Source organism: Meriones unguiculatus, chromosome 11 (genome assembly GCF_030254825.1).
Source record: "Meriones unguiculatus strain TT.TT164.6M chromosome 11, Bangor_MerUng_6.1, whole genome shotgun sequence".
NCBI classification, from domain to species: Eukaryota; Metazoa; Chordata; class Mammalia; order Rodentia; family Muridae; genus Meriones; species Meriones unguiculatus.
The window spans coordinates 13,823,945-13,847,235 of record NC_083359.1 but is presented as its reverse complement, the minus strand read 5'-3'; the positions used below and the strand labels follow the sequence as shown (position 1 = coordinate 13,847,235).

The 23,291-nt window shown below is 46.1% G+C and overlaps 1 protein-coding gene across 3 annotated transcripts in view; it reads left to right on the top strand.

The window, feature by feature from the left end:
- Positions 1 to 23,291, top strand: part of Gria1 (glutamate ionotropic receptor AMPA type subunit 1) — a 311,700-nt gene that overhangs the window by 227,002 nt on the left and 61,407 nt on the right. For all 3 annotated transcript variants that reach the window (XM_060363683.1, XM_060363682.1, XM_060363684.1), the window contains exon 11: positions 646 to 1,016. In XM_060363683.1, coding sequence (XP_060219666.1) covers positions 646 to 1,016 — 371 coding nt within the window. The remainder of the gene's footprint in view (positions 1 to 645; positions 1,017 to 23,291) is intronic.

Sequence of the window (23,291 nt, the reverse complement as noted above, 5' to 3'; positions counted from 1 at the left end):
GGCTGCAGAGCTGGGAGTGGGGCTGGAGAGCATCTCAGAACACAAAAAGGGGGCCGAGACACTGGCTAAGCAGAAGCAGCAGCCTCTTTCTTACAGGGTGAGGGAGGTGTCTCTAGCAACATAGAGCTGCTATTGTCCATTTTTCAGACATACAGTGTGAGAGCAGCTGGACTTAGAAGGTTCTGTTCCGTTTTCACATCCTTTAAAATCAAAACTATTTACAGTAAAGACAGAAGCAAAAGCTAGGAGGAGGCCTCAGTCTATAAAGTGCATGCCAAGCAAGCATGAGGACCTGACTTTACAACATCAGCAACCATGTGAAAATTCTAGTACTGTAGTGCATGCCTGTAATCACAGCACTGAGACAGGAGGCAAAGGCAGAGGATGGCAGAGGCTCAACTGGCAGCCAGCCTAGCCAATCAGTGATCTCCAGGTTTACTGAGAGACCCTGTCTTCCAAAATAAGGTGGAAAGCAATTATACTATAAAGACAAATTATATCAACCTCTGGCCTCCTTATGCATCTGTACAGCCATGCCATGTGCAGACATGTATGCACGCACATGCACGCACACATACACACACCAAAAAATAATAAAAAGAGGTGCTAAGTCCAACTGAACCCAATTTGACTTTATCCTTTCAGAGAGCAGATGTGGCAGTGGCTCCCTTGACTATCACCTTGGTCCGGGAGGAAGTCATCGACTTCTCGAAGCCGTTCATGAGTTTGGGAATCTCCATCATGATTAAGAAGCCACAGAAGTCCAAGCCGGGTGTCTTCTCCTTTCTTGACCCTCTGGCCTACGAGATCTGGATGTGTATAGTGTTTGCCTACATTGGAGTGAGTGTCGTTCTCTTCCTGGTCAGCCGTTTCAGCCCCTACGAATGGCACAGTGAAGAGTTTGAAGAGGGACGGGAACAGACCACCAGTGACCAGTCAAATGAGTTTGGCATATTCAACAGCCTGTGGTTCTCCCTGGGGGCCTTCATGCAGCAAGGATGTGACATCTCCCCAAGGTCAGTCGGCTCTTCTCAGCTCCTTTACTCAATGCTATAATATTCTCAGGATGCCAAAGATATTGGAAGTTCAAGAGGTAGGAATTAAGGCTGGGGAAATGGCTCAGTTATCAGAGCACTTGCTGTACAAATTTGAGGATCTGAGTTTAGTCCCCAGAACCCATGCACAAAAGCTGGTCATGAGGGTGTCTACTTATAATCCCAGGACTAGGGAGGCAGAGATGGAAGAACTCTGAGTTTATTGGCTGGCCAGCCTAAATCAGTGAGTCCCCTGTCTGCATGAGAGACCTTTACTCAGAAAGTGAGGTTGGTTGTTTCTGAGTAGAAGCACCAAGGTTGACTCCACAGACATGGCACACACACACAGTAGGAATTCATCCAAGATTTCATTGTGTCAGCATTTCTACTATAGTTACGGTCAACTGTTCATTGCATGTTGTGGGTTATTCTGGATGTTTCTGTGGTTGGACCAGCTGTCTGCTGCCTAGGTAATATGCTGTCAAGATGCACAGGCATCACTGTCAATGATGTTCTGTAGATGAAAGTACAGAAGAAGAATGGAGGATGGTATAACACAACCAGAATTTATTGGTCACCTACCCATTGGCACAGCATGGAAACACCCTCTAACTAAATGCTCACAGCAGCAGAGCGAGACTCCCATTATCCTCTTTTCATAAAGCTGTCAGGGCCATCTTGCCCTGGTGTCAGAACTGTTCCTGTGTGATGAAGCACCGTATCCAGTCGGTGGTCCCCCTGTGAGGCCTTGACCAAGTCACTTTACCCAGGCAAGCCCTGGTTTCCTCTTCTCAGTGGGGAAAGGCTCTTCTCCTGGCTCTGGTTTTTGAAAACAGGAGAACTCTAATACCATCAGAACTATAAATTTGTTTCTTGTGGTTCATATATACAGAAGTCCACTGACCCCACTTTTGACTGCTTGTGTACTGGACTTGCTCACACAATTTATTTTAGGAAAAGTACTTTTGAAGCCAAGAGGAAGTATGTAAAGGAGAGGGAAGAAAGACACAATTTGAAAACTATCAACTGGAGCCAATACCCAGATTCACTGGCATCTTGTTTTGATGTGTAGTGGGGGTTTTTTGTTTGTTTGTTTGTTTTTTGTTTGTTTTTTGTTTGTTTGGTTTTTTTGCTACATTCTAGAATATTTATGGCACAACCCCCTCAAGCTGACCCAGTGAGGAAGGCAGCATGGCTGTGTGTCCTCTTCTCTTGGTTAGTATCTGTAAACTCCATCTGTGGCCACTCTCTTGTAGATGACCACATTTCAAAATCAGGCACAAAAGCATGGCTTGGACTTTGGCCTCCATGGTCAAATATAAGCTCATAAATTTCAGCCCTCGTGGAGGTACCTAGAGGCGTATTCACCCCATCTACAGCTTACATTTGATGTGAGTGAGGACCGGTGTTCCCAACAGTGGAAGAGCAATGCCCCCCTAACCAGCCTCCCCCAGGACTTATTTTGTCTGCTTTATAATTTGGAAAGCCTCACGGTTCACCGTTTTCATCTTGTTTTTTCTTTAAATAAGAAGACAGTCGGAGGGGGTGGGGTGGCGTGGGAGAGCAGGTGTGAGACTGGAGACTCAGCCAAATACTGCCAAACACAAGGCAAAGACAGAAGAAACCAAGCAGGGGAAGGGCTTGCTTAAAGATAAATCCAGCCACTTGGTAAACAGTGGGAAGAGATCCCTCTGGCTGCGTCAGTGTGATGTACAAACATGGGGGCGGGCACACAGTGGGAGCTTGCCCTGATGTTACTTCCTCTAAGAGCAGACACCTGCCTCTCACCCGTGGTCTGCCTTCCAGTGCTTTCCACATCTTTCCAGAGTCTCCAGTGCCTAGTTCACAAACTGAGTCCTCTGTCAGACATAGCTGTGTTTAACCTGTGCAAGTTTGGCATTGGTTGTCCCAAATAGAATGGCAGTCGACAGCTCACCAGCTCCCTCATGACCCACTTCACTCCCATGACTTTGGCAGCCCCGGAGAGTGTCTCTGATCTATGGGCCATGGTATGTGCAGACTGCATCCCTCATGGCATCTGAGGGGCCCACTGGAGTGCCTCAGGAACCAACACCATAGTGAGGATGATCCCCCAAGCCATCCTCCTCCTCAGCTTAATAAAGCAATCCCATTCAGTGTCTCTGCCCCTCGTGGGTGAGATGGAAACCACAGCTTCTCCACTGAGTGTCACTGTAAGGTTTACAGTGCTAGGCCTACAGCCTGTAACACAGGGCCGAGCTGCACATAAGAAGACTGTGAAGTGGACACAGTTTTTTGTGGATCTTATACATTGGAATTTGGCTAATATTTGTCACTGCTCATGTCGCTTTGCCAGTCTGGTGCCCTCTTATGGAGAAATCCAGACACGAAGCAGAAATAAAATTGGTGGCTCACCCCAGAGATGCAATATCTGGATTCTGAGACTTCTCCACACAGGAACTGGAAGGAAGGATGTGTGAGTGAATGATACCCTCAGATCTACACAGGAATGAGTTACCTCAATAAGGAGCTGTGTCCATCTCTGTAGGTTTTCCTTTCTCAGGGCTGCCTCAGCTGACCTCAGAGTTTAACAGCCTCCCTATGGGTCAAAGCATGCGTTGTAATGCTTCTCAGAAATAGAAACTGGACAGGAAGTGTGTGCATTTCATCTTGCCTTGGCCTAGACAGAAAGGCAAGGATGCTAAGAAAGTGACTTAGTTGGAGGCCAAACAGATAGTGGTGGGCAAATGAGAAGCTCTTGATTCCCTGTGCCCTGGTGTGACTCTAGCAAACACAGCACTCAGTGGAACACTCAAGGTCATAGCTGTTCCTAGTGTCAGACATCATTTCAGATGAGCTATGCTCCTCTGTTCAATGTTTTTTTTTCCTCTTATATATTACATCCCAAACGCAATTTCCTCTCCAGTCCTCCTCTATTTCTCTTCAGAAAAGGACAAGTTTCTCTTGGAAATTAACCAAATACGGCATATCAAGTGACTAAGCACCACCCCTCATATTAATGCTGGGCAAGGCAACCCAATAGGAGAAAAGGATTCCCAAAAGGGTCAGAAACAGTCCCCACTCCTATTGTTAGGGGTCCCACAAGAGCACCAAGCTACTCAACCATAACATATATGCAGAAGACCTAGGTCAGACCCATGCAAGCTCCCTGTCTGTCTACTCAGTCTCTACAAGCCCATATGAGTCTAGGTTAGTAGGTTCTATGGGTGTTCTTTGATGTCCTTTACCCCTCTGGCTCCTACAATCCTTTCTCCCCCTCTTTGACAGGATTCCTTGAGCTCCACCTAATGTTCGGCCATCCGCTGCTCTTATTTAAAGAATATGTCTTCATCTCCCACTAACTCAGGATGTGGAGATCTAGGATCCCTCAAATCACATGGGCTGGTGTTATATACACATAGTTATTTTATGCTGGGGAAGGAACTCAGTTAGTAGGACACCTCTCTAGTGTACCTAGAGCCCTTGGTTACACCTCCAGCACTATTTAAACCAGCACGGTGATGCATGCCTGAAAGCCAAGCACTTTGGAGGTAGAGCCAGGAGGATTCTAAGTTTGGAGACATCTCTACTACACTTTGAGTTCAAGGTCAGCCTGAGTTGCATGAAAACCTATCTCAAAAAAAAAAAAAAAAGAGAAAGAAGGTCCTGACACCCCCTCAAAAAATTGTGTCTTTATAGTATCTTCAAAGTAATTAATGTCTAGGAACCAAAACCAAACAAATAAGGCCAAATAGAGGTGTCTATATGTCACAGAAATACCCATCACAGGAATGTGAGCAGAATCGTGTTCGTTTTCTCCACTCAAAGGAACCTAGGAATCAGCCAGCACTGGCCTTCCTGCCTCTCTCTTGGGTATCTTGTTCACAAGCTGGCAACTCCCAGACACTGCAATCCATCAAGAGGCAGAGACAGGGGAACCATGTTCCCAGCCATATGTGCTTGCTCAAACCAGGAAGACAGAAGATTAGCAAAGTAGTACCCACCCACAGGCGCCCTGTGGTTTCTTACAAAATCAAGAAAGGCCAGGAAGAGTTGAGGCTTGTAGCTGCTAGAGCGAAAGCAGGGAGTGTCGGGGGAATGGGTGCTGGGAGCCGTCTTGCCAGAGTGGTTATGGTACCTCAGTTGGTGCTTTCTGTAGTAGCACCACAGATAACACAGTAACTTCTAGAAGGCACACTTTCAGCTCTGTCTTCCCACAAATAGGACTAAAATGTTTTCATGATTCCTCCCCCCCTCCCTTTCCTTTGAAATGTTCACACAAGCTGAGGACTTAGTAGTTTTGACCTCACAAACTAAAAATCACCTTACCTGCAATCACAGATTATACTATTTGTATTTCAGTTGTTTGGTGGTGACATTGGGAGCTATGAATAGACTTGGTAAGCCTGTTTCTTGTGGTGAAAAATCTGTCTTAATAGATACTTTAGACTTCTTTTTCCATTGAGAACATTTTGAGAAAAAACATATTAAAGAAAAACAAATCATCATAGACAAAATTTATTGTTGGTTTTCCCAACTCTCCTTTGTATCTTTCACCCCTGTTTGTAGGCAACAGTATTCATGTATCCAACACACCAAAGATATGAAGTGATAGTAGGGCCTGTGTTGAGAAGCCCCTGCTTCAAGAGACTGGTAGCCTTGTAGAGCAGACATTAAACAAGAATGGCAGATACATAAACCCTTATTCCTCATAAGCAAAATGAGCCTTCTGCTGCCTGGGCATGGTAACACACACCTGTATTCTCAGCAATTAAGAAACTGAGGCAAGAGGATTGCCGTGAGTTCAAAGCCAGCCTGGGCTATATCATTAGCCAGGGCTATAGAGTTAGATCTTGCCTCAAAACAGGCTGGGGAGATGGCTCCGTGGGGGATGTGTTTGCTGCCCAAGCCTGAGGACCTAAGTTCAGATCCTCAGCACCAACATGGAAAAAGCCAGGTAAAGCAATACAAGCCTGGAAGCCTGACAGGGGGACAGAAATCCTTGGAGGTTTTTGGTCACCCAGCCTAACTGACATAGTGAGCTTCCTGTTCAGTGAGAAACCCTGTCTCAAAAAGTAAGGTGGAAAAGCTTTTGAAGGGGACACCAGATGTCATCCTCTGCACACACACACACACATACACACATGCATACAAGCAGCTCTGCATCAACACATGCACACACACAAAGTCATTCACCACACAACATCCATGAATGTGCACACATGCATGCACACATACACTCACACTCAGGCATACACCTCACACATGTACACACATACATACACATACTGTCATACACTACACACAGGCATGAACACACACATGCATGTACACACGTGCACTCACACAGAGACACAAGCATGTATATATAGGCACATGCCTCACATACATGCACATACACACACACAGGTGCATGCTACACACAATGGCAACAATCAGCTGGTTAAAACAAGCGCTGAAAGACAGGAAATGAGGTGTCTGGAGACTGTGTTTCCCTGACGACCTGCTCAGTAAGTGGGTGCTGGCCTGCACAGAGCGGAGAGATGCGATAGCCAAGAGCAAATGCAGTGTGCTGGAGAAAGGCTTCCTGCCTTAGGGCTCCCAAGGTCTGAGGGAGCAGTTTGTGCCTCTGGCTTGTGGTAAATGAAGAGAACAGGAGCGTGAGACAGCTTTGAAGAGGTGGACCAAGGCCAGAAGGTAGAGGAAGCTGTAGCCGTGGTATAGATGTGGTTTTTACTGTAGATCAATGGATATCCAGCCTGTTAAAGGGCATTAAGCAAGAGAAAGGTTGATTTGCATACTAAAATACCATCTGGGGAGCTATGAAGGAAATGAACTGGGACAGAGAAAAGTCTGGGGCAGACACAGACGGACTAGACCAAAGGTTTTCCCAGCTGTTCAGGGGAAATGATGGGGATAAAAATTATAAGGGTCATTGTCATGGATACAGATACAGACTGCCCAGGGCTGACAGGAGTTAACAGTGGGGTGGGTATGTGAAGATGGGAAGATGGGAAGACGGAAGACGCACAGGTGAGCCCAAGAAGAAAAGGGTGTTTGGGGACCATGGAAGCCCAGCCCCAGAGACAGTTAGCTCTGGACAGGTCCTTAGGACTCTCTGTTCCCCACTGTCATAGGTGGGGGCTCTGAAGTCAAGGAAGAAGGGAGTTTTTGTTTGTCTTGTTTTTCCTTAAAGTCCATGTGAGGATTTAGCTCAATTGTCAACTTGATAGACTCCTGAATAACCCAGGAGAAAACAGGCCCCTGGCCATGCCTGTGGCGTGGTCTTGATTAGGTTCATGGATATGGAAAGACCCATCCACTGTGGGTGGCACTGTTCCCTAGGCTGCAATCCTGGACTGAATAAGAAGGAAAAGGCGAGCTAGCGCCTATCACTCTGCTTTCTGACTGAATTCAATGTGACCAGCTGCCTCAGTTCCTACTGCTGTACCTTACTCATCATGATGGACCATACCCTGAAGCTGTGACCCAAACCCTCTCTCTGGGAAGATAATTTTGACAAAATACGCTATCCAATAGGAAACACCAGTTAGACAGGAAGTGCCTGCCCGTGGCCTGTGATGCTCACAGCATTTTTCCCTCACATATAATCTGAACCCCAGGTCCCACTGTCTGCAGCTCTATTCTTAGCCTCCTCACCCCTGGTGCACCCCATGGGGTCATTGGTTTTTCTGGGTTCAAGAGAGCTTAACTAAACAAAAGAGTAGGCAGGAGGGTCCTGGGGGAAGAGAGAAAAATGAGAAGTTATCATTCAACCCTCAGCACTGTCTCTTTTATTCTGATCATAGACCATCTCAGCATGGACACTAATTATCTCCACCTGATGAAGATAATTACAGTCAGTGCGAAGTCGCAGGCGGTGGAGTAATGGCACTTTGGGGATGTCCCAGAACCCCATATCATACATTCCCTCCCTCCAGCTCATTTGCTTGCTGGTAGCCCTGTAAATGACTCACCATGGGAACAGAGTGGCCAAGAAAGAAAGCCAAGAAGACAACTAATGACAGCTTGACCACTGCGTTCCTACGTTAACTCCATAGCAACCAGTTTGCCACCAGCAAGGAGACATGGGAGGAGACATCCCTTCCACCTGCTCTTCTCCCTCCTACCCTGACAGACAGAACCTTATAAGCCTATTTCTCTTCTTTGTCCTGAAGTCATTGGAATGTTGGCGGGGGAGGAGGGTGCAGAGAAGGATGCTGGGAGTTGATAGAAACAACCTGAGACATCAAGATCTTTTTCACATTGAACCCATAAACCCTGCAGAGGCTCCAGGTTAATTGCTACAAGAGACATTGTCACAAGGCTCTATCAACAGAAATGAAGGAAGAAAGGTACAATACACAGTCTGAGTTAATGGATCGGAAGTAGGGGTGGGGAGCTTCTGCTGAGACCTGCACTGGAACCACCTGGGATGTTCGCTCCTCAAACACAGGTCCCCAGACTTCTGAACCCAGAAGTTCTGCAGCCAGACAGTATGTTCTGTGTGTTCCACAGCCTCTTTTTGCCTCCCAAATAGAAAACCGTGGAACTCAGATTCTATCCAGGGAAGATGAGCTTAGGAATGCAGAAAACAAAGTCCATGAGGCAGCTAGAAACGGTGCCAGATAGCAGCTGTAAACTCAGCCCCCAGGCTCTGTCTCTGCTAAACAAATATGGCCATAGACACAGAGAGGTCATCTGTGGCCAGTAAAGGCAGAGGCTCCTGCCTTTTCCTGGCTGTAAAGATGACACATGAAATGAAGTGACTTCCAAAGGCAAAATTCTCCCACACAGCTTCTCTTTCACTATTAGCAAGAAACACCAGGAGGTGGCATTGGCACAGACGAGGTGACTGTACGTTCTTGACTGGCGTGATATGTGCATGGACTGTTTGAGGTCGCCCCCATCTTGAGGGTTGTGGAGGCCCCCAGCCCAGTGAGCACATCTCCATCTGAATCTGCTGATGGATGGAAAAGCTAGAACCTGACTATCTGTCAGAGGGGGAGGAGTCAGGGTCTCACACAGCTATTACAATGGCAGAGAAGTGTTCAAATGAGAGCTGGGAGTGGGGGGATAGAAGCCTCTGCAGAATTTGAGTTGGGGGATCAGATAGACTAACAAGCGTCTGCTGTTTTCTATTCACCCGTAGTTGGACCTAAGCTGGCTCAGGGCTTGAAAACAAGCCCTCATATTTTATTGTTAACCTACAGTTTGAATAGTTGAACGGAAGGCGAGGCTTTTTTTTTTTTTTTTTCACACGCCAGAATCACAACAGGATGTTTTTCTGGAAGTTATTCCAAGAGTAGCTGTGTCCTTAGCACCTGTTGCATGGCAGGTGTGGTCAGCTGCTGCAGCAAACATCACTGAAGAGGTAGGCTAGCATCCCTCCCTTGGGGCCCAGAGTGCAGTACAAGGAGGTGGGAAACAAGCCAGAAGAGAAGGCACCAACAGCATCACCCCACTTTAGTGGGGATAAAGTCTAGCTTACAGAAACGGAAGGAATTTGGCCCAAATCACAAAATCAGAGTGTAGGTGTGACAGTGTAGATGGGAGGAGTGTTAGTAGCCATTGCTTTACTCTTGCTGTGACCAAATTCCTCCTCCTCAAAAGGGAGGAGGAGGGCCATTCAGTTCACAGTTTGAGTCGTCACAATGGGGAAGGCATGATGGTCAGAGACGCTTGTATCCCTCTCCTTCAAGGCTGGGTGGGACATCAGTTAGTCCTCTGTGGACATGCCTTCATTTCCCAAAGGTGTGCCTCGGACGCCCCTAGACACGTCCTGACCCAACCAATATCTGCTGCAGGGGCGAATTGAGTGTGCATGTGTCAGCAACAACAAGGGGGGGGTTCCTGCTTCACTGTGGGTGGTCATCACTGTGGAAATCTATGTGGACCAAATATAACCAAGCCAAGAGTGAGCTTGTGACCTCGGAAAGAGTTATATTAGCACAGATTGCACAGTGTGTAGCTAATGCATTTAGCCAGACTTGCAATATAGTGCTTATATATTTGGAAAAAATTACTCTCCTCCAGTTTTTTTGGTTCTATGTATAAAATCTGATTGCTGCGCTTTTATTTTCTTTCTCATATGTTGGAAAAATCAGACCATGGGTGGGGGCTGCACTGAAAGAGAGCCAGTCCATCGCTTCATATCCTGAGTTCTACCCAAGGGCAGCTGAGTCTGCTGGGCCCATGTTTCCCCAGAGAAAACCCTCTGTTTCTTTTTGAGCCTTCACTAGAGATAGAGCGTCTATGATCAACAAACCCAGTGTTTTGTCTGAAAGAAGTACTGAGCTCCAGACAGAGAAAAACTAGAGCATAGTAGATTGGTTGGGGAAGATGTGCTGGTTCCTGTAGGGAAGCTGATAATCTACTTCAGAGCTAGGCACCACCACCCAGCTGTGGCATAGGATCCCTTCTGCCTCACCTGCATGCCCTAGCAGGGACATGGAAGGCTACACGGCAGAGCATGGAGGGTGTCGAGGACCCAGACATGGAAGCCACACATCTAGATCAGGGCTTGCAGATGGATGCCCCTGGCGACCTCAGAAGGGGTTCTTCCCTGTGAGGAGGGCAGTTGCTGCAGGAACAATCAAGGAGTCCCATCCTGAGGGAGAAGCTGGAACTGGTGTCAGCATGGCGACTGGTGTCACTGTGGGCGCTAAGAGCAAAGCTCTCAAAGACATTCTGTCTCAGGCCTCTGTAAGCCCATGGGTCTTGCCATCCCCTCTTCAAAATGAGAGTGGGATGCTCCCATCATGTCTGATTAGAATAGGGCCATTTGAGATTAACATCAGCTCTACAATCTGCCAGCTTAAAAATATGACCCTCTGTGCCTCAGTTTTCCCTTCTGAAAAATGGAGATGATAAAACCCACCTTAATTGGGATGCTGTCCCAATTTACCTCTCTATCGCTGTGATAAAACACTAACCAAAAACAACCCCGGGGAGGAAAGGGTTTATTTCAGTTTGCAGCTCCACAGCTTAGTTCATCACTAAGGAAGTCAGGGCAGGAACTGAAGCAGAAACCATGAAGGAATGCTGCTTCCTGGCTTCCTCCCCATGGCTTTCTCAGATTGCCTGCTAACAACCCAGAACCACTTACCCAGGAGTGGTTCTGCCTGCAGCAGATTCCCGGCACCCTGACAGCAATTGTTAATCAACAGAATGTTCCACAGATTTGCCTACAGGCTAACCTGATGAGGGTCATTCCTTAATTCCTTAATAGTCCCTCTTCACATATGATTCTAGGTTGTTTCAACAAGTTGAACAGAAACCAACCAGCACAGATGTTACAGGACCAAATGATACAATACCTGGTGAGGTCAGGTTCTTCCTCCGACAGGACTCACACACAGTAAATACTTCATATTCTGCTTCTGTCATTGTCACCCGAACCTCTCTGCTTATAATCACCAGCTGTATACTCTAGTCACCCAGTTTTGTGCCCTAAGGAGACATCTACTGGAAACTCCTCTCTTTGACTCATAGAAAACCAAGTATGAGCAAGGCATGGCAGTTCATGCCTGTAACCCAGCATTTCTCACCTGTGGGTGACGACCCCTTTGGAAGTCAAACGATTCATTAACAGTAGCAAAATCACAGTTACAGTGCAGCCACGAAAATAATCCTGGGATCACCACAGCATTTAATAAATAAGGAACTCTATTAAAAGGTCACAGTTTTAGGAAGACTGAGACTTTGTCAGGTATTTTGTCCCAGCAATGGGAACATTAACTAACACACTGATCATGAACGCCTCTGGCTGGCCATCAATACCATATAGTTAGATGAGAACACCAGGGCTCAGGAAGATCCTCTCCCTGGCTGTAGATGCCCGAAATTATAACCTGCCTCTGTGGGATACATCTGGGATGTATCTGAAATACTGCCGTCTTCTAAGCTCAGCAATCCTCCTGACAATAATTTAGAAATCGCAGAGATTGTAACAGTTTGTGAAAGAAAAAACATACACTTTCTTCTACACCATTGCTGAACTCTGATTTCTTCTCCTCCCCTTAAACGGGGAGGGAGGAGGTCATTCTGGTGTTCCCTTAATATATTTATTTACAATACTCTTGTCTAAAGACCTTTCTTCTGAGGGAGGAGAGGTGAGTGCTTCAAAGTGCATTCCCCACTAAAGTGTGAGGGCAGCATGGCCACCAACAGTGCAGGAGATGGTGGCACAGAGCAGAGATGAGGCCATTTTGGAGAGGCCAGCTTGTCTTATTTGCTGTAGCTGTTAGGTGGCTCTCAGGACAGGAAGGGCCCTGCTGTCCCAACTAATGACTGGTGAGGACATACTTTCAGCTGTAGCTCTTTAGATGTGGGATGGATGGGGAAACCACTAGAGGTGACTTCAAAATGTAAGGAGTTGGGAAGGATCTGGAATGTGGACAAATGTCCTATGGAAAGAGTTGTGCTAGCGTAATCAGATGTACATAGAGGGATGCTCAACTCACTGCTGCCTGACAGAGCTAGAAATAACCTACATCCATCAGCAAAGGCCTAGCCAAAAAATAAAAAGAAAGAAAAATGACAGTCCCTACCTAGTCCATGGAGAAGCACACAGCTATTAAGGTGGGTACATGGATGGCAGCAGTGCTTTGTCAAGACTTCCAGGGGTTCCAAGGCTGAAAAGCAGGGCTCACTGATAACAAATTACAGATCCTTGACACCTCCTCATGCTGTCTCTCTGGAACTCAGCCACAAGAGATCTGAGCTCTGAGAGTCCCTTAGTTGGTTCAAGAGTTGTCTGAGAAGGAAAGCATTCACTGGTGTAAGAAGAGGCTTCTGGGAATTGAGGACAGTTCCTTAAAAGATGTTCTACAAAAGCAAAGAAGAAAGGGTAGGCATACTTCCTCGTCAGGTGACTGTGAGCAGAGACATCAAGAGGGGCACACGCTGAGCAAAAGAACCTGTCAGCCCGTTCCCAGCCACTCCTGGCTCAGAGCTCATCAGTTAAATGGTACATGTGCTGTCATACCAGGATGTCTGCGACATACTACGAGGCCATTAACTGGCATCTTAGAAAGCCCCCAGTCATTCAGCAGTTACCAGCAAGAGATTTGAGAAGCAGCTCTTACCAGAAGGCCCTGCTAGATGGAGCTTTGTCAGCCATTCTGACATCTGAGATCCTGAGTACTGTCAGATACCCCAGAAACTGCTGACCATGACAGCCCAGCAGCCAGTGGGAAATATGTCAGCCAGAAAGGCTCTGTCTCTTTTGCAGGGGCACCCACACATTAACCTTTTACTTTTTTCATGTCCCATTCTGGGAATGGGGAGGAAAAAAAAAAAACAGAAAGGGGCTTTATTCTGTAGACTTTCTGAGGGGTGTGTGTGTGTGTGTGTGTGTGTGTGTGTGTGTGTTTATTTGTTATATAAATATATACAATATTTGTGTGTGTAATAAGAGAAATTACAGATATAAGTAAAGATCCATTAAGCCAGGGTTCTGTGAATAGATACATTAAAATGACGTATTGATGGAGTATCACATAATTTTTCCTGTAGAGCTGGGACTTAACCCCAGGGCCTTGCACCTGGTAGGCAAGTGCTGCAATCAAGGCCAGGTAATATTTTGATATACATATACACCGTATAATGTTTAAATCAGGTTAAGCAGGTCTCTCTCCTCAAACAGGTGTCATTTTCTTTAGGTAAAGATGCTTTCTTCTAGCCTTTTGAAATTCAAACTGCATTAATGTCGTCCTCAGCCTCATTCTGGTCAACAACACACCAGGGCATCTTGCTTCTATCTAGCTACAACTTAATATCCGCTGATCACTCTTTCCCTATCTCTTCCCCCACTACCACCTGTTCTCCCAGCCTCTGGTAACTGCCACTCTGACAGCACCTTCTGTAAAGTCACTTTGGTAAACTCCAAATATCTTTCCATTCTTGGCTTATTTCATCTAACAGAGTGATCTCCAGTTCCATCCACACTTTGGAAAACGACAGAAATAGTATTCCATCATGCATATGTACCGCATTTTCCTTGTCCAACTGTCCATTGTTGCACACTTCTGTAGCTACATTTTCTTGGCTCTTGTGCATGGTGCTATAAGGAGCGGGAATATAGCATTGCATAAGTCCTTTGCTGAGAATAATGCTATAAGCATTGTGGTAGAACTGAAGAAGCAGGAAGCATGCATGCCAACCTCTGAGTTTGCAAAGTAGGAGACCCAAGGCATGCAAAGCAATAGTAGACAATTAAGTGGAATGCCCGTCTGAATAATACCCAAGAGCAGAGTTAATGATCTCCTTGGGGAGGCCCAGGGTTACAGAGAACCTTAGGCAAGCAAGTGAAGGATAGGCGGTGTGGATCAGGACAGCAAAGACCTACAGATAGCTGAGTTCAGATCAGGTAGCCCACATCCAGACAGGCTTGTATTTGATCATAGATCTACCATTCAGTAGGCTCTGAAACTTTAGTAACTTAGCTGCCCAGCCTCAGTTTCCTCAAATTCAAAACTCCGACTGTTCATACCGACATCACAGGACTTCTCTTGCATGGGAACAAACAGAGGGTGAAGTTTGTGGTTCAGTTCCTTGATCAGACTAGGGCTCCCAATCTGAATTCTCTCTTCCTTTATGGTGGTCATTTTTCTGTCGACTCCCCTGGACTCCCACATTCGTTATTGTCAGCTAAATATGGGCTGACCTGGCCCATATTTCCTAATCTGGCCAAGCTCTTGGACCATTCTGGCCAGAGGGAAGTCCAGAGGCTGTTCCAGGAGGAGAAGGAGGACTGCCAAGTTGTAATGTTTCGATGAGATGACATTGGCAGCATCACTCACGGTCTCATCCTGGCTCGTTGGCAGAAAATGGCTCCGTGCACCTGCCCACCTCCCTGGCATGACTCATCCATCCCTCCACCCCCACAGTGACCCTCTGGTGCTAAATTAACTGTCCTCCATTCCAGCCTGCTCTCCTAGGCCCCTGCTTTCATCTCTCCATGATTGCTGTACCTGCTCTTTTCTCTTCACCCAAGATGGACAGGCACAGGCTTTGCAGACATTGTAACACACAGCCTGTCATTACCCCTAGAGTCATATTGTTCGGCCTGCCTTTTTTCGGGACGTTGTACACAGAACATATGGAATGGGAGTAGTGACCGTGACCATTTTTGTCATTTCAGTCTGCTACATATAAAAGAAAGACAGTGTGTCTGGGACTTCTACAAAGGTCAAGTGAGATGGGGCATGTACAGGACTTAGAGTGTGCCTGCTGTGTAACAGTCTCTCACAGAAGGTATTTGCTCTCCCTCTTTCCAGGTAAAGATGTTAATGAGATTTATAGTCAATACTTATTAAGATTCTACACTGTCGGTGTTCATCACTTTGTGTCCATAATAGATGTCAGTAATTACTTATTTAGCTAATGAACCCATTACTTATATTCTTAATGAATCTATAGACTACATTCTGAAAGCCATGCAGTTTCTCTTATAATCAGCTTATTTGATTTGGGGAAAATCAAAGGCCAATGAACTCTCATGGCCTGTTCAGTAAGCTGAGCATTTTATAATCTGGCCTTCCTCAATGAAGCAAGTTCTTCTAACAGGCATTATATAAAAGACTAACCTAATGTTTGTATGGGAACAGCTTTCAGGTTCTGGGGGGGGTGGAGGAGAGGAAAAGAGAGGAGCAGAGAAGCAAGGAGGGGAAGGGAGCACTCAAGCAAACCCTGTACTAAGTCTGGGTGCTAAAAGGAGCTAGGTGACAGCTTTTGCATTTCGTTTTATTTCGTTTTGTTTTTGCAACAACAAATCTAGGGTAACCTCAAAGTCCCATAGACTATGTTGACCTTGAACTCCTGGTCCTCCTGGCACCACCTCCAGCATGCTGGGATTGCAGGCATGCACCACCATGCCCCCTTTGTGCATGAATACAGGGTTTCATGCATGCTAGGCAAGGATTTAACAATTGCCTGTATCTCCATCCTCCAGCCATTGACCATTTTTTTTTCCTTTAAAGACCATCCAGGACACTCTTCCTCCTAATGACAAGCATCTTTGAGTTTAGTGTCTGCTTGGTAGCCTCAGCAGAAGAGCAATGACGTCTAGCCAGCCTGACCTAAGTGGCTCACGTGCGCTCTCCTGCACAGAAGAATAAAATGGAAGGAGTGTGAGGGAAGGCTACCTCGTGTATTCCTCACAGCTGTGAGGTACAGGGTCTAGATAGGCCAGGACAACTATCAGAAGACACAGCCGTATCAGGTGACCCTTATCCCCCAGGTCTGTTCTCTCAGGCCCAGATTTCAGAAGGTGCCACACAGCCTTAGGTCATCCTACTCGGTATGGAAACAAGAGGTACACGCACAGCAAGGAAAACCAGGCTCCTGCTAGCATGCTGGCTAGAGGCTAGCTAAGATAAGATCAACACAAACCTCAGCTATGTCATGGCCCCACGGACTATCTATGGTGTCCCTGCAGGGTAAATGCTCATTGCTAGAAACTCATTCACACTCCCTATCCCCACGTGGTTATGGAGGGAAAACAAGGAAATGCTTCAGTATGTGACGGAAGCAGAACCACACCCCCTCTCCAGAGATCCAGCAGCTCTCACACAGCACAGCATACCCCAAGAAATCCACAGGGATGAAGAAAATGTGTATTTTTTATAAGATTTTTACTTTAAATTGTGTGTGTATATGTGTCTGCATATGATCATGAGCGGAGGTGTCAACAGAGGCCAGGAGAGGGTGTTGTACCTCCTGGACCTGAAGTTACAATCAGCTATGATCTGCCTATTGTGCATTCTGAGACCCAAACTCGGGTCCTCTCAAAGAGCAATACATGCCCTTCACCACTGAGCCATCAATCCAGCCCAGTAACTGCATTTTTCTAGTATAGATCCTACATCACTATTTGTAGTATTATTTTGTTTTGTTTTTTAATTTTGCTTCTTTTCTATCTGATGAATCTTAACTCTGTTCAGCTTCAAGAGAATTTCAAATACTAGTATTTGAGCAAGGATGATTTTTTTTTCCAAATCATCCCCCTTTGACACACAATTGAGTTTCAGCTTATAAATCCTACCAACACATAACACAATGAATAGGTACGCAGCTCATACAAGCCCAGGTGAGGGGCTGAGGAGGTTGGCTCAGTCAATGAAGTGCCTTTTGTACGAGGACCTGAGTCTGGATCTCCAGCACTCACATAGAAGCCAGGCACAGCAAATCCTGTCTGTAAGTCTAGCGAATCAGGGAGGGCAGAAGCAGGTGGATCTCTGGGGCTCACTGGCCAGCCAGCTGAGCCAAACTGACCAGCCCCATGTTCAGTGAGATCGTGTCTATAGAACTAAAGTGGACGCTGGGGAGGCAGTTTGTTGGGTAAAAGCTCTTACTGTAAACGTTGAGGACCTGAGTTCAAATCCTCCAAACCCATGCAGAAGCTACATGCACAGCGTGAGCCTCTGCAACCCTCTTCTCCTTCAGAGAGAAGGGCTGTAGACAAAGAAAACTCTGCGACAGCTTGTGGGAAAGCCGGCCTCATATGCAAAAAAGGTAAACCACAAAGAGGTGCGACTGCCTTGAGAAGAGTGGAAGGTGAGCGCCAACACCTGAAGTTCTCCTTCCATCTACACACGGGCGCACATCGCATCATATGAATGCCCGCATTCCACACGCGAACATGCACACGTTCTGTGCATACACACACATAGGTAAGAGCAACTTAGTAAGATACCCGGCATTAACCACAGGCTTCCACATACACACACAAAAAAAAAGTTGGAGAGTAACAGGGGATGCCTGCCATCTCCCTCTGGCCTTCGTGCGAAACTGCACTTGGGCATATACACAACCAGTTGATTGACATACACAACAATTGATTGCTCTCTCTCTGTCTCTCTCTCTCTCTTTTTCCCTCTCCCTCTCTCCCTCCCTGTCGCCCCTACTCTCTCTCTCCATCTCTGCACCCTCCAGCTCCCTTTCTCTCTCTCCTTACCTCTTTCCCCCACCTGTTCCCCACTTCCCTTTCCTCTTTCACACACACACACACACACACACAAACAAACAAACGTACAGAGAGAGAGAGATCAGTTAATACTCATAAAGCTAAAACACTTGTATAATCAACCCTCAGATTATGGAAATGGGTGCTACTAGAATCATGGGTGTTTTCTTTTGCCCACTGTCCCTTTTGCGGCACAGGGCATTGATCCCATGGCATTGTGCTGGACAAGTGCTGCCCTCTCAGCTGCATCCCCAGTGTGCCTTGCCTTCAACACAGCTGTTTTGTGTAGAGCCTTACAGTGGATACTCTCGTGACTAAATCTTTCTGCTCTGTTATAGCATATTTGTCTTTATAATCCTGTACAGTCTAGGTCCATTCGATCTTATTGTTATACAGCACCCCATTTTGTGAATATCACAGCTTCTTTTCCTGTCATGATGAAAGAAACTCAAGGGGAAAGGGATTTCTTTTGGCTCACAATTCAAGGACACAGTCCATCAGGGCAGGGAATTCAAGGTAGCAGGACCTTGAGGCAACTGGTCACATCTTATCCATAGTCAGGAGGCAGAGAGATGAATGCTACTGCTCATTTCCCTATCTCCACCTACACAGCCCAGGTTCCCGGCCAGGGAATGGTGCCACCCACAGTGGGCAAGCCTTCTCACGTCAGTTAATGCACCCACAGTAATCCCCCATAGACATGTCCAGAGCAGGTGATTCTAGATTCTGTCAAGTGGACAGCAGCACACATTCTCAGTAGACAGTCTTGGAAGGTGGACTTTGAGTTGTTTTAGCATAAGGCTATTCTACGTAGGTCTGCTATGAATATCCCTGCAAAATCTTTTGGTGAGCATATGTGGCTTTCCATTGGGTGTATAACTTAAGAGTAGAATTCCCTCCCGAGTCAAGTTATGTATATTTTCCTATTGAAGATTCTACCAAGCTGTTTCATAAGGACTGTACAAATTTAGACTCCTGTCAGCAAAGCATGTGAGTTCCAGTTACTTCACATTTTCCTTTTTTATTTTATCCAAATTTGTTATCATGTCACATTATGGCTTGACTCTGCATTTCCCTTCCATGCCCATAGTTGTTGGGTATCTAGTGCATGGTACAAAGTAGCTTTCTAAGTCTCTGTTAAAGTGTCACTTATGATGCTTTGACAAAGCATCCTGACTAGTAGCAGCTTGGGGAAGAAACGGGTTTGTTTCATCTTTTAATTCCTACAGCCCTACTGAAGGAAAGTCAAGCTTGTCACGGCAGATCTGCTGTCAAGGGCAGAGAAACATAAACATATAGATACTGGCTGGTTGCTTGTGCTTACACTCAGCTAGATTTAGATTCAGGATTAGCTAGATACAGTTCAGGACCCTTACCTGGGGAATGGTGCCGCCCACAGTGAGCTGGATTGCCACACACCAATTAACAATACAATCTCCCACAGACATGCCCATCAGCAAACCCAATGTAGATAATTCTTCAATAAGACTCTCTTCCCAGGTGACCCTAGGCTATGTCAAATTTATAGTTCAAGCTAACCAGCAGAGTGTCTTAGCCATTTTCCTGTTAGGTTGTCTGTCTTCTCCTCACTGCTGCTCAGTTCTTGGTGTTAATCCTTTCTCAGGGATATTTCAGATGGGTGTCTTATCCTCTGTGACAGTCAAAACCTTTAGGAGTCACGTATCAGATACCATGCTTATCAGGGGTTTACATTATAATTCATAACAGTAGAAAAATTATATTTTTGAAGTAGCAACAAAACAATTTTGTGGTTGGGATCACCACAACATGAGGAAATGTATTAGAGGGTCACAGCATTAAGAATTTTGAGAACCACTGCTCTGTGGCTTACATTTGTATTATCTTAGAAGTGTTTGTTATCCTAGAAGTGTTCATCTTAAGTGGTTTTAATGTAGTCTGGTACAGCAAGATTTCTCACTGTGTGTGTGTGTGTTTGTGTGTAATCAGTGTGACTTACAGGCTGTAATCTGGCTAGTTCAACAATGGCTGTCTCTTAACTAGAAAGTCAAGAATGTGGTGGTTGTTCAGTCCATGGGGCTGGATGTCTTACCTTGTCTTCAGCCTATATTGGAATCCCAAAAAGTAGGATATAGCACCAGTGAAGGAATATCTCAGCAGTAGGTTAGTTTAAGTTGCCAGTGAGCGTGAGGGCAAGCCAGCAAAATGCAAAAGCTTCCTTCTCTCCTGTGCTTTTATGTGTGCTGCTGTCAGAAAGTGTGGCCCAGATTTTAGGGTGGGTCTTTCCCTCACAGGATTCAATCAAGAAAAGCCCTTACAGAGATGCCCAGCTCCTTTGGTTTTAATCGATTCCGTATGTGGTCAAGTTGACACCAGGATTAGCCATCACAGAAGTCTTCATTTCCTCAAAGCTGTGGAGATGTTCTCCTTGTCTTAGATACACAAATGAAAAAGAAACAGGAGGAGACAGGCTAAGGAGACGGCTCAGTCATCGAAGTACTTTCATGCAAATGTTAGGACCCAAGTTCATCACCTAGCATTCACCAGTAACCCAGTTCTGAACATTAGAAAATAGGAGAGTAACTGGAGCTTCCTGGCCGCCCAGCCAAACCTATGTGGAGGTCCAGGACAGTCAGAGATAGTGTCTCACAAAACAAAATAAACAGCATCTGAGAGAAGACAGCTAAGGGTGATCTCTGGCCTCCATGCATGCACACATGTGTGCACACACACACTCACATGCCACACACACACACACACACACACACACACACGAAGGAAATGAAGGAGACAAGGTTTTCCTTTTAACACATGGATAGCCTGCTGAGCTTGTATGATCTACTTCAAGACCATCCTTTTCCCAGCATGTTCCTAGACCCCTCGGTTCAGTTCCATCAACACTGTGTGTCCCCCCCACCTACCTCAGTTGACACAGTTGGACAGCAAGTCTCAACCACAGCTGCTGGAACAGAGGAAGGATGATTGTGCAGAGGAGTTGTGTATGGGTGCTCCTTCTGTGACTGGATTATACTGGAACAGCAGTCTGTCACAGAAGAGACAGCAATGAAATCTTTTAACACACTTCACAGTCCATGAGCCAGCAATCTGAGAAGACAGTGGACTAACATTCTCAGAATCTGCCTTCAATTTTGCCTTATAATATACGGGGTGGGGGCAGGAACAAGATCAGCAAAACATTCAGAGCTCAGTCTTACCCCTCTGGTCAGGTGGGGTTCAGCCATGTTGCTGAGACATGAGGCACCCATGTTTCCCTCATTATCATTCTCTGTTGACTTCCCCATCTGTTGATGTCTGGGCCCCCGCTTTTTAAGTTATTTTCTGCTGCTATCAACCTTGTCCCCTCGGGGGCATCTGAGCTGGGATGCGCGTTACCTCAGAACAGATAAACCATTACAGTGTGTAAACACAAATGTAGTAATGGCATGTGTCTGCTGATTTCTCTTTACAGTATGGGGCGCCAACAACTTATCACACAGAATAGGAAGGTTCCTTACCTGATCCTCCTGGCCCCTGTCACTTCCACGCAGACGTTCATGTGAAATATGGCTAACAGCACTGTCCCGTCGTGAGACACTGTGACCTCACAGGGTAGCAATGGCAGTGGCATTTATCAGAGGTCCAGAGCAAGCCCATAACGGATTCTATGACCCCCATTTCTATGGTGGCGTTTTACAACACTGAACATGATGGATGACATGTGGGATATCTGTGCATAGAAAAGGCATCCTCAGCAAGTGTGGAAAGCTCTGGAGACTTCTGGAGAAAAGGCAGGGGAGAATGAGTTGGTTTTCATCTAAATCAATCTTCTACTCTCATGTTGTATTTCAGATGAGAAGGCAGGTAGTAGAGAGCATAAAGAAAATTATTTTCCATTCAGAACATATGTTCTTCGCTGATTTTTAGGCTTAATGTGGAAGGAAAGCTAGAGTTACACATCCATAGCCTAAGAGGAGAAAAATTGAAAAGTTGGAGCTTTTGTCCATTCATTTTTAGCAGCTGAGCCTAAGGGTCTGACTAAAAGATGTGAAGGGGAGTTAAATTAGGGGTGTTGACTGAGCCAGGAATGACCCAGCTCCCCACACTTAATACACATAAAAAGGACACAAACAGGAAATTCATCCATAACCTTGAACCACGGAGCAGAAGCCACTCTGTGCAAAATTCCGTTTTATCCTGTGAAATTTCTGTGTCTGTTCATGTCAACCATGATGAAGCCATGTGGCTCTGAAGAGGATAAGCCAGGCTCCCCACCCCTCAGTGGCAGCTAAACAAAGCCCCGCACTCAATAAATCAAAGCTGTGCTGGCAAAAAAAAATTGAACAAGTCCATCATTTGCTGAAACTTCTAAAACTCGCAAATTTATTTGAGCGTGTTTGTGAACTGTTCAATCAATCAGTGTTAGCACAGAAATGTGACAAGAGAGGACAAGGTCTCAGGATCTGGCTAGTTAGCAACAGATTCCCCAAGAGAAATAGCATTTGAGGAGCTGGGGAGGTAGTTCGGTGGGCAAAGTCCTTGCGATGAAAGCAGGAGGGCCTAAGTTTGGATCCCAGCACCCACATACAAGCCAGGCATGGAGGCATGTGAATGCAATTCCAGCTTGGGGAGGTGGGGAGGGGAGGGTCCCTGGAGCTTGATGGCAAGTCCTGCTGAATCCCCTGAGCTGCGGGTTCAGTGATACCCTGTCTCAAATCTTAAGTAATGTGGATAGTGGGTGAGGAAGACAGCTAATAGGGACTTCTGACCTCTGCACATACGTACACAAACTCATATGCACCTTTACATATACACATACACACAACACACACACACACACACACACACACACACACAAATGGAGATGGAGCAAGATGCAAGCCTCTTGAACTCACAAGTGGATTTTTTCATTAATTTTGTCAGGGAAAGGGGCCACTCGATGGTCAACAATTTACTCACACCCAATGTCCAGTGTCACAGCATGCCCTGGGCCTGATGCCTACTCAGTGTGTCCTCCCTTGCTCATCGCTTCTGGGATTTCATCCAAAAATCCGCCTAAGATGCAGCTTCTATTAGTAGGCCTGGGATGAAGCAAGAGTTCACTTTGTTTTGCATTTTTGTTCATTCCCTGGCAAGTGAGTATGCACGCATGCTATGGTATGCCTGTTGGGGTCGGAGAACAACTTTGGGTATTTGGTTTTCTTCTTCCACCATGTGGGTCATCGGACTTGGCAGCAAGTCAGCAAGTGCTTTCACCTGCTGAGCCAGCTCCCTAGCCCAAGAGTTTCCACTTGTAACAACCCTCAGGTAACATCGGTATTGCTGGTTAAAGG